Source organism: Sinocyclocheilus grahami, unplaced genomic scaffold, assembly GCF_001515645.1.
Source record: "Sinocyclocheilus grahami isolate Dianchi unplaced genomic scaffold, SAMN03320097.WGS_v1.1 scaffold1670.1, whole genome shotgun sequence".
Lineage (NCBI taxonomy): Eukaryota > Metazoa > Chordata > Actinopteri > Cypriniformes > Cyprinidae > Sinocyclocheilus > Sinocyclocheilus grahami.
In genome coordinates, this window is record NW_015506849.1 from 108,598 (window position 1) to 120,971 (window position 12,374).

A 12,374-nucleotide genomic window follows, 5' to 3' on the forward strand; every position below is an offset into this window, starting at 1 on the left:
CAGTGCATGCATTTATAATAGGAATTGTTAAAGGGGTAGTTTACCCAGAACCATTTCCCCTTGTGTTGTTTTAAAGCTTTATACAGTAAGCAGTATTGTATGGTAAAAAAAAAAAAACTGTTCAAAACAATGTTCTTCTTTTTTAAAATTAGTCTTATGTTCCACAAAAAATGTTTGACATTAACATTTTTGGGTAAACTATCCCTTTAACTGTTAAGATTTATGGATAATTGGTTGCATGTATTGAATCAAAAGGGAAATAGGTGGCACATTATGTTTGCAAATTATACAAATAACTTTCAAGGGGGTCTGCTATTTAAAAAGGTTTTTATATTTGAACTAAAAGACAAAACATTTTAACTTGTAGCTATATATCTGTGAGATTTCAATCTATAATAAAAGGATAAATAATAACCATTTTTATGTTTTGTCTAATAACAGTCTTTACAAAAAGGGCTTGTGCAGACAAGACTGTTGCAGCCAGGAGAAAATATGCATCTTGACTTACTTAACTAAGCTTGACTAAGCTATGGTAATCTCATTTTTGTGGTCACTGAGAGATCAAAAAATAATAATAATAATAATTTATCATTTTAAAAATATTACAATCACATTTAAATACATAAACTCCCCAATGTTTTGTTTTGACTTTCTATGGGGACTCAAGCTTTAATTAGGGGGTCAGATACTCCATAATTTACACCCAAATTAGATTAATTTTCCAAATAATATACTGGATTATGTAAAAACGTATCGCTAGCTTCTTGCTGCGTCTCGCTGTTTTTTGTTTACAGCGAAGGAGAAAATGTTCTGGTGCAGCTAAATGGTGCTTAATTTTGGGATCATAACACCTAGTCCTATCATGCAAACTTCCCTTGGTTATGTTTTTTGCATGAACCTCATCTGGATATCATGAAAAAAAGGGAAAAACTTACAATGAAAACAAACAATAAAAGGCTTGATAAGACACAAAAATCTAAACACTGTTGAGCAAAATAACTCTTTTTAACTGATCTCATGGTATCATCTAAAGACAGGCAAAGGCAAATTTCGGACAGTGTGTGTTTAGTGGAATTTTTCAGGTTACTTTCATTACCTGCATCCAGTTGCACGTTCACTTGCGTCTCTATACCATATACCATTGTTTTAAAGGTTCAACCCCATTCCCTCTGTCTCCATTAAACCTGCTGTTAATAAATCGTTTGACTGCCATGTTTGTCTTGTTGAGCGCTACATGGGACAAACTAAGCACTCAAAATTGTTTCCATTGGAGGACTGCACAGGACTTCTCTCCATCCAGCACTATCCTCCATAGCACTGACTTTAGGGTTTACAATAGCGGCTGAGCTGTTTAATGTAGTGCAGGGAATTATGTGGAAGGATAGAGTGTTGTTTGACTTATGACTGAAAGGCAAACCGAGTAGTTTAGCTTAGAGTGACTTGAGTGACCACATCTGGACAGTGTTTCAGACCAGCTAGCTGATTTGTGTGTTCATGCACATCTAGTTGGGGACACCATGACAAATGGTGCTTGAAGGCTGTGAAAGTTGCATGTGATACCATAGATGGGAACTACAGGAATCCCACCATAAGCCCAGCATGTCCTGACATGACTCCTAAATTCCATCTTCCGTGGAAAGATAGTGGGAAGTTCCTGGAGTTCCAGCCAAATGCAGCCATTGATAAATTAACTGAAAAAAAAGACTATATAAAAATGTTTTATTGAAACATTTTCCAATACTGTTCACTCTCACTGACATAGTCTCTCCAGAGCCCATCATTAGCTCAGCCAAGCCACCATGTATACAATGGAATCACATTTGTACCCAAGAGAGCACATATGCCTTCAGTGGTATCTTCCTCTCCCAGGAGAGGAGGCACCATCTGCTGGTAAGGCTACACCATTATGTACAGAGATGGGGCAGTTCTTAGGGGTGGGATGGGGCTATTCAATATTAATATAAGGGACAGATGTCTGGTAAGGATTCTGAATTTTGTCCAATGGTATATGGGTAATTGACAAACTGACATTTTTTAAATATTTTGTGTTAAACTGTATACTGCATGTAGGCCATAAAGCAAAGTGCATTTTAGGTTAATGTAGTAAACATTAAACTGACATTAAAATAAATATGTATTTGTTTATTTTTGCAGTTGATCTAAATCCATGCTGACTTTTAATTATCTGAGCTTATAAAAAAAAGTGATATGTATAACAATTGTAAATGATAACAATGTAATATCTGTAAAATGTTGATTAAAATATTTTTAAATGTAGCTTGAATGCTACAATCACTAATTGACATGTCATGCCAACTACCCATATGCTTTGGGATATTGATTTGATGAAGTGGTTGTGAGGAGTTTATTTCCTAATATCGAACGACAGTGAAAAGTATATAAATTATACATAAAAGAAGCGCCAATGGGACGAAACAACGAAAAAAACACAGGCTACTAATAATGTACAAAAATAGTGATGCCTTGTGATATTTTTTCTTTTAATTTAAGTAGAGCGGCGCTACGTGTGTGTGCGTGGAGAGAGAGAGAGAGAGAGAGAGAGAGAGAGAGAGAGAGACAGCCAAATGCAGCCATTGATAAATTAACTGAAAAAAAAGACTATATAAAAATGTTTTATTGAAACATTTTCCAATACTGTTCACTCTCACTGACATAGTCTCTCCAGAGCCCATCATTAGCTCAGCCAAGCCACCATGTATACAATGGAATCACATTTGTACCCAAGAGAGCACATATGCCTTCAGTGGTATCTTCCTCTCCCAGGAGAGGAGGCACCATCTGCTGGTAAGGCTACACCATTATGTACAGAGATGGGGCAGTTCTTAGGGGTGGGATGGGGCTATTCAATATTAATATAAGGGACAGATGTCTGGTAAGGATTCTGAATTTTGTTATTTTTATAAAATCCAATGGTATATGGGTAATTGACAAACTGACATTTTTTAAATATTTTGTGTTAAACTGTATACTGCATGTAGGCCATAAAGCAAAGTGCATTTTAGGTTAATGTAGTAAACATTAAACTGACATTAAAATAAATATGTATTTGTTTATTTTTGCAGTTGATCTAAATCCATGCTGACTTTTAATTATCTGAGCTTATAAAAAAAAGTGATATGTATAACAATTGTAAATGATAACAATGTAATATCTGTAAAATGTTGATTAAAATATTTTTAAATGTAGCTTGAATGCTACAATCACTAATTGACATGTCATGCCAACTACCCATATGCTTTGGGATATTGATTTGATGAAGTGGTTGTGAGGAGTTTATTTCCTAATATCGAACGACAGTGAAAAGTATATAAATTATACATAAAAGAAGCGCCAATGGGACGAAACAACGAAAAAAACACAGGCTACTAATAATGTACAAAAATAGTGATGCCTTGTGATATTTTTTCTTTTAATTTAAGTAGAGCGGCGCTACGTGTGTGTGCGTGGAGAGAGAGAGAGAGAGAGAGAGAGAGAGAGAGAGAGAGAGATTAGACGCCGGTGGCTGGTTGTGGTGGAAGTGTGCTTGTGACTGAACCTCAGAAGAGAGCAGGCGGATGATATCCACCGGCTGATCTGTGTAGGCAGAATGGAGTTCTATCCTCCCGAAAGTGAAAGGATGATGGAGGCTTGGCTTGACGACAACCTAGAGTTCGCACATTCTTATTTTGCACGAAAGGCTTCTCGGTAAGTTCAAAGGCGCAGATTGTTAGTTCAGTTTAAAGACGTAACTGTAATGAAGCTGTACAGACCGTTGCATGTTCTCATCATCGCCAAATATTTGCCTTCAATTCAACTTTAACTTTAGCTGTTTTACCTTTTTTGTTGTTTGTATAGGAATGTGTCAGAATCATTTTACATTTTCCTGTGTACTCTGATGTAAACATAATTGGGAACTTGAACTCGTTTATTAGAGAGCAATTATATCTGAGACTGTGAGTAGCGTATCATTTCACATTGTACTGGTGGTTTTATTTGACATATGTCATTGACATCATCATCATTGACCTAGAGTTGATATACACAGCTATGATGTATACTCAATGCTTACACTGTTTAATCAATACCAACTTTTATATATTGAAATGATTGATATATTGATTTGATTTGATGTTCTTTATGCACTTTAATGCAGAGTTTTAAACAAATAAATGAGGACGAAGAACAGACATAGGCTAATAAATTATGACATTATTATAAAGGCAAACTGCTTTCATTAGAAAACACAACTATTTTACAATTCTGCAATTTCATATGAATGTGTATGATTTGATTCATAGAAAAGTGTAAGATTTTTAGAAAAAAATAAAAAATAAAAAAAACGTGGGGTGTAAGCAGATCATATGAAAATGTATGCATCCTAGGAATTCATACAAATTCGCCACCCATATTGCCAAAACACAAAAGTAGTTTAGAATTAGATTGAGACTAAGTATTGAACAAATTCTACCAAACCTTGTGCTGCTCCTGGCTGTGTGTAGCACCTACTACTCTGCCCTTTCCTTTGGGAATCCCCAAAATTTGTTATTGATTGATTGATTGATTTTTTTAAAGTTGAGTTTTATTTGCTTTGAATCAATTATATTTAACTCTAACACCAGTCCAACTGTTTGCCTGTTTAATTGTTTATTAATTAATTGGTAACACTTTACAATAAGGTTCATTAGTTAAACATTAAATTTATATTAATTAATTTATTGCCTCTGAAAAACAACCAATGGAAATCTTAACTATTTGATTGGCTGGGATAAATTAAGACTGCTTAGCACAAGTAACTTTAGATGGGGAAGTTACTAATTTTAGGAAATGGTTGGATGGTGTCTCTTCAAGGGGAATGTTATTTATTTAAACTATTCTAGCCAAGAACAATTTAGGTTGAGTCCACTGAGACTATGTTGGAGTTTGAATATCCTAAACAACATTTCATTGAAAACATTTGTTATAGGCTATTTTAATGCTTTCATTGTAGTGTTAGTTTAATAAAAGCCAGTTAGTGTTGTTTTGACAGATTTGGAAATAATCTATCAGCAAATGTTATGATTGTGGGTTGTTATGTACTCCAATGGTTTCCATTTGAGCTGCTAAACTCAATGTCCCATTCAACTTTTAATGATAACTTTGAGAATGTAACATATAACCTTTGTAACAGTTCATAGATGGGTCCAGCAAACTGCGCATAAAACCTTGAAATGACTGAGGTGAACTGTGAAAATTCTCTACATTGCTGTTTTATCTTGCTAGGCCAACTGTTGGTAGATGAGTTGAAACAGATTTTCTAGATGAGTAGCAGAGACAGTATAGGAGGAAGCCATATGGCAGCGGTGGGGATAGAAGTCCCACCTTTCAATTAAAAGAGCCTTTTTATTGAGTTTGTTTACTGTATACATGCATGCACAATAATTTGATCAGCCTGAAAGATACAGGAAAATTTATGAGGGCAGATTTTAGAAGCTGACCTTGTATGACTGTTACCTACGAAATAGCTGCTTGGTTGCATTACCAAGATAAATACCAACCTGACTTTGAGACTCATTAGGTATAATCAAATTTACCAACACAGACTGGGTAATTACTTAAATTCAGTTTTGTATTTGTAATTTTTTTAGGTCAAGAAACTGCTGAGCTAATGTTTTTGGTTATATTTTTCTTTTTAAGGGAAATGGTCAACGCTTGGTTTGCTGAGCGTGTCCACTCCATTCAGCCATCTAGGGAAGGAACAAAAGCCCCGGCAGAACCTTTATTGGCCCTCCATCCAACTGATGCGCCATCTCCAAGTCCAGCTCCATCCACCCCTACACGAAAGATCTCTGCATCTGAGTTTGATAGGCCGCTTCGCCCCATTGTTGTGAAAGACGCTGAGGGTTCGCTTACTTTTCTTAGTGATACAGAAAGGGTGCAGATGCCACTTCCTCAACCCCAGCGGTCTGGCTCAGGCAATGGGACAGATGAGGGTGGAGGTATTATGAATTCAGGAGTTCACGAAAATGGGGACTGCTGTGCTCGTCTGCTGGAGCTTGTACGTGATGTTTCAAGTCACTTGGACCTTACTGCCCTCTGCCACAAGATCTTCTTACACACTCATGAGTTGATAGCTGCAGATCGCTATTCATTGTTCTTGGTTGGAGAGGACAGTTCAAACAGGAAGTTCCTGGTTAGCCGGCTCTTTGATGTCGCAGAAGGATCCACTCTTGAGGAGGCTTCCAACAGTGGTATTCGCCTAGAATGGAACAAAGGAATTGTGGGATATGTGGCAGTCACCGGACAGCCTCTGAACATCAAGAATGCATATGAGGTGAGGCTTTGTGTTTGCCATTCTAGTGTTTTATTCCTTAAAGACTCTAAATGAGAAAACCTAAATTTGTTGATAATTGACTAAGAAAACTTTAAGAAAAATTTAAAATTTAAATACATTCAATTAACCTGAATAACAAATTGAATAAACTAAATAGAAAATATTGGTATACATCAACAAAAATCATGAAAACAAATGAGCTCTTCTTGTAATAATGCTTGTTTGAAAGTTTATTTGCCCACATTGAAAAAAAGTGCTAATAATCCAGTAAAAATTAATATATGACATAATACACACTCTTGTTTGTATTTTGAGGTATTTGTGTCTTAACAAGATGGTCCAGTCCTTAAAAGAATTTCAAATTTGAGTTTCTTCCCTCAAATTGCATCATTGCCCTTATAATGACGCTGTGGATGGACAACCATTTGGATTTACCTGCTTATCTCAGTAATTAGACACAGGATTTCAGACAGCGATTTTATTCATGCATTTTCCTCTTATCTGATTCCTCTGTATTACCTTGTCATGTACAGGAAACACCCTTGGTTTCAGAGACTGAAATAAAATGTACTGCTTTATAATACCCTCCTAACACTAATAAATTATTTCCTTAGAAACGCAATTTAGGCTATGTCTCTTAAGGCCTTTGATTAGATTTAAATGTTGTTATGCAATTCAGTTGCTAACCAACAGTTTGTATAATGATAGCAGGTATTTTTAGCTCTTTGTAATTTAGTTTAATTGTGCTTCCCTCAGTTCTACAGAGAGAGGAAAAAGGAAAAAGAGGTAAAGAGAAAGATAGTGAGAACGAGAAAGGGAAAAAAAAGATTAATATTTAACCGAATGTGTCTTAAAACACTAAAATTAAGATTAAGGTAAATCCTTAACCATGTTTGGAATGAAATTCAAGTGTTTAATGGCCCTCTGAGACTTGTTTCATATGAACATTCAAGGAATAATTCAGCAGTCACCACCATCACCATTTAAAACATCATGATAATGTTTTTGCATATCAGAACAGGGTAAAATTAAGAAAGAACACTAGGTCCTCATGGTGCCATTAAACATCATCTGTCAACATATTTGTTTACTTGAAGTATGTAATTCCGGTGCCGGTAACGGTGCCAAACAGAACTGCAGTTGCTTGAGTGCAAACGTTGCCCCCCTCACAACAACAGACACAAAGTCCCAAGGCATTCTAACCAAGCATACCATACTCTGCGGTTTGAGTGGTCCAACAGAGCTCAACACTGAATGAACAAATGCAATATATATGAGATTATTTATTTATTTATTTATATTGGGTGAACTATTCCTTTTACATTTGTGACCCTGGATCACAAAACCAGTCACGAGTGTCAATTTTTCAAAACTGAGATTTATACATGATCTGAAAGCGGAATAAATAAGCTATCCATTAATGTATGGTTTGTTAGGATATAGGGCAATATTTGGCCGAGATACAGCTATTTGAATATCTGGAATCTGAGGGTGCAAAAAAAATCTAAATATTGAGAAAATTGCCTTTAAAGATGTCTAAATGAAATCCTTAGCAATGCATATTACTGGTCAAAAATTAAGTTTTGATATATTTGTAGCATCTGCGTAGGATCATGCATGAGCGTTGGACTGTTTATGGCTTAAGAGACCCCTTTTTATTTATGGGAGGAAATTTACAAAATATCTTCATGGAACATGATCTTTACATAATATGCTAATGATTTTTGGCATAAAAGAAAAATCGATAATTTTGACCCATACAATGTAGTCTTTGAATATTGCTATAAATATAACCGTGCTACTTATGACTGGTTTTGTGGTCCAGGGTCACATTTGTGTCTAAGTTGCATTTGTAGGATGAGAAGAAAAAAACTATTGATTTGAATTATTAAAAAAAACTACTTTGTCTGCATATTGCAAGTCATAATTAATTAGAATGCTGGATAAATGGGAATTGTGGTTGATTTTTTTTCTCCTTCAGGATCCACGTTTTAATGCAGAAGTGGACCAAATTACAGGATATAAGACGCAGAGCATCTTGTGTTTGCCCATCAAAAACCACAGAGAAGAAGTGAGAGATGAATTTAAACATAAAAAAAGTCTGATCTGCTATACAGTATTTGCAACATGTACTATCAAAACTTGACTGCTATATCTTATTTATGCTTAAAGGTTGTTGGAGTAGCGCAAGCAATCAATAAAAGGTGCGGAGAGAACAGTGCCTTCACAGAACAGGATGTTTTGCACAGAGGGTGAAAACTTTTGCACATTTAGTTTGATAGTTATTTTATAGTTTCTGACATTTTATTATAATAATATGTTTATTTTTCATCTCAACAGGACTTTTCTTCATACCTGGCTTTCTCTGGCATAGTGCTACACAATGCACAGCTCTATGAGACATCACAGCTGGAGAACAGGCGAAACCAGGTATTTTTCAACATTTTAGTAAGAAATAATTTTGTATAGGTGTGATTAAACAGTAACTTGGCTATAAGCAGTGATCATTTTTTGGGTTGTTTTTTAGGTGTTGTTGGATCTGGCTAGTCTGATCTTTGAGGAGCAGCAGTCTTTGGAGGTCTTACTGAGGAAAACTGTGGCCACTATCCTGTCTTTCATGCAGGCCCAAGAATGCACTGTCTTCATTTCTGACAGGGAAACAGCTGTAAGACCAAAACATTGCATCACATTTATTTCACTAAAACTTTCAAAAAATTTTGTGACCAAGACATTGGCTATCCAAAATATCCCTTTAGAATGCTTAAAAAAATTTAAGCTTGGGCTTCAAACAGCATGACTTTTTGAAATCTGTATAATCAAAAAATTGCTTGTAGTTGAGGCTAGATGTTCTAAAAGACAATTTAGTATAGCAGCTTTTATCACTGGAGGCGTATTGAGAGCACTGGGACCGCAGCATGTAATATTTTTGAAAGAGGGGCTTAGAGGTGTTTGGTGGGGGAGCTTATTTAAGGCAGGTTTACAACAAAGATTCAGGACTGATTCAGGACAAAGATTCAGCTGATACTGGTTACTACTTGAAAAAGATTATGGTTCGCAATGTTCTGAAACAGTGGCTCAAAAAACAAATCAAAACAAAACACTGAGAACCACTGAGCTATAGGGTTGTTTAGAAGATCAAATAGCATATAATGCAATATATTTTTTGTTTCATTTAGAAAAAAAATATTTATTCATTTATAATGATTTATTCATTTAGAGTGACATAATTAAAGAGCAACCTTTTCTTTTACATTTTACCCCAATAATATTATGCTTTTTTTGTTTGTTAATAGTTTGCCAGTTCTAATGTGCAGCATTTAGGCAATATAAAAGAGAGGCTGTGTTGGATATTTCCATAGCTGAGTGAGAGAGTTAAGAAACACTTGCTTCCTTTATAGCAGACTCACTAGCAGAGAACTTCACTTAAATTTCTTCCTTATTTGCCTCTGCCAAAGAAATATGGCAACAAATACACATCAGAATCAGAATGAGCTTTATTGCCAGGTATGTTTACACATACGAGGAATTTGTTTTCGTGACAGAAGCTTCCACAGTGTAACAGAATGACAGTGACAGAACAAAAAATACAGATAATAAAAATAAAAATAGAACAATAAGGAATAAAAATATATAAATTGACAATTGTGTGTGCAGGTATATTACGATAGACCGTTTTTTTGTATGTACAGGTACTGTAGCACGAGCCCGCCGGCTCGCTTCCCCCGTCTGCGTGTCCTGAAGTGATTGATCAGCGCCACAGCTCCCCCGACAACAATGTCCAGCAAAACATCCGAATAGTCGAAAACCGGTGAAATATCGGGTGGTGTGTACTTCCTAATGTCCAGCAATTCGTCTCTGGTGAAACTGATTGCAGGGATATAACTAAAGACAGGACAAACTAACAAAAACATAAAAACAACTGCGGAGCACGCCACGGAGGCAGCCATCAGCATCGGCGCCATCTGGATACCTCATGCACCTCATGTACCCAAAATACCAGATATTTCAAATTACATTTTCTGAAGGAAATACCAGTGCTTGCAAAGCAGCAAAACAACAATGTTTAACACATTTTACAATAGGTAAGCTTATGTTTTTGGCTTTATGCTGCATCACAGGAGCTTTAAACTTGGCTGTGGCAATCAGCTCTTGTTTTATGTCAGCAGTGCACAGTCATATAACATGACAATGCATTTGCAGCATAAAGGCGGCTAAAGATAAACAGATGCAAAAAGGACAACACCAGTCACAATTCAATATGCAAAAGAAGTTGCTTGGATAAGTTGCTTTATTCAAAGCAATATACATTGCATTTAATTCATGCAGTTTAGGAATCAAACCAATTACCACACTGTACTGTTTGAGTTATAGGAATACTCAATCACACATCTGTATGCAGTGATGTCATTGTTAAGGCCCTTTTACAACAACATTATATTCAGATTAACCTTGAGCTGGGGAAAAAAACAAATAAACAAACAAACAAAAACATTTGTTGACCTAGAAACCTAGTTCTGCATACTTTGTTCATAGGAAAAGTTCTGGTTTTCCTCATCTTGACACAAAGTTTTTATAGTCTTTGGAAGTTGCACCATAGTCCAGATATGAAAGCTTGTTAATTTGATGAATTCATTTTTCAGGTCACAGTCATAGTGAGTGTTATGGAAAGAGATTAACCATTGTGAAAAACTGAGGTCTACAATCAACTAGTCTTCCTAACTGAGGCAGGTTTCTCCTCTTGAACTGCATTCGAATGGCACCTTATTTTATTAAGACACTGTCCTTCTAGTGTCTTCAAATTTGGAAAGAGCAGCTGTTGTAAGAGAAAGACAAGTTTGTCAACAAACTCATATTCAACGTCTATTATGTGGTCTGGAATGTGGAAATGAACTTATAATTTCTTGCATTTCTCCTTGATTATTGCACAGGTACATTGTGAACATTTTTGTTTTGACTGTTTGCAGAATGCTTTTCGCACTGAACCATGCTCCATAATTATTTACTTGTCATGAGCGGAAAATTCTAACCCTTCCAGAAATGTGTGTGCTATGTGACTGCAGATATTCAATGTTAAGTTTACACAGGCAGCCAGACACTAATAGCATTAAAAAGCCTCAGAAATACTGGCTTACCTCTGTGTTAAACCTCCTCAAAGTTTACCTCTGTGAGTGAAACTGCAGAGTAAGTAATTACTGTTCTGCTTATGTTACAGAACACATTCTCCAGTGTGTTTCACATGGAATACGAGGAGCTTGCAGGATCCGTGGACATCCCAAACAGGTGGGGTTATCATAAAAAAGAAGACAATATAATGCAAGACAAAGTCCCTCAGTTTGTAGAAACAAAAATATGTTTATAGTAATGAATTTATAATAGGAGTCTATGGGATAAGGTGCTGCACTACAATAAATGTTAAAATGTAAAAAAAAAGTCTTAACATGAGAGACTTACGGGAAAAAAATAATGCTGTCTGTGCAAAGTTGTAATTTATGATTTTTATCATTTCTGTCATTACAATTTTCATATCATTACCATAAAGTGATGTGACATAACTATCTGCAAAAATTGGGCAAACTCCACTCATAGGAATTACATGTGTAACACATAATCAGAAGTTCCACTGCTTAAAGAAACACAGGCAATATATTTCTGCTATAAAATCTCTTTAAAGGATCATGAAACCCCCCTTTAAAAGATAGTCTTGAGCGTGAGCAACTTGACTGAAACTTCCTCTATGGGTTCAAAGGGAGCATTGCATAAGCCCTCCAGAACCACAGCCAGGTCCCATGAGGGCACCTTAGTGCGCTGTACTGGCCTCAGCCTCAGGGTGCCATGGAGGAAACGAGTGATAAGTGTGTGTCTTCCCAGTGATTGACCACCCAGAAGGGCGTGGTAAGCAGCTAAGGCTGCCACGTATACCTTCAGAGTGGAGGGAGATAACCCTGCGGAGACTCGCTCCTGCAGAAACTCAAGAACTGTACCAATTGGGCAGTTGACTGTGTCTTGCAGTCGCTATCCGCACCATGAAGTGAAAAGCTTCCACTTTAAGGCGTACTGTTTCCTA

At 36.1% G+C, this 12,374-nt stretch overlaps 1 protein-coding gene across 1 annotated transcript in view; it reads left to right on the plus strand.

The window, feature by feature from the left end:
• Positions 1-3,522: 3,522 nt before the first annotated feature.
• LOC107571930 (cGMP-specific 3',5'-cyclic phosphodiesterase-like) overlaps positions 3,523-12,374 on the plus strand; it is a 40,488-nt gene continuing 31,636 nt past the window's right edge. The window contains exons 1-7 of the mRNA XM_016258317.1: positions 3,523-3,705; positions 5,674-6,310; positions 8,292-8,381; positions 8,483-8,548; positions 8,651-8,740; positions 8,838-8,975; positions 11,523-11,590. Coding sequence (XP_016113803.1) covers positions 3,608-3,705; positions 5,674-6,310; positions 8,292-8,381; positions 8,483-8,548; positions 8,651-8,740; positions 8,838-8,975; positions 11,523-11,590 — 1,187 coding nt within the window. The 5' untranslated portion in view covers positions 3,523-3,607. The remainder of the gene's footprint in view (positions 3,706-5,673; positions 6,311-8,291; positions 8,382-8,482; positions 8,549-8,650; positions 8,741-8,837; positions 8,976-11,522; positions 11,591-12,374) is intronic.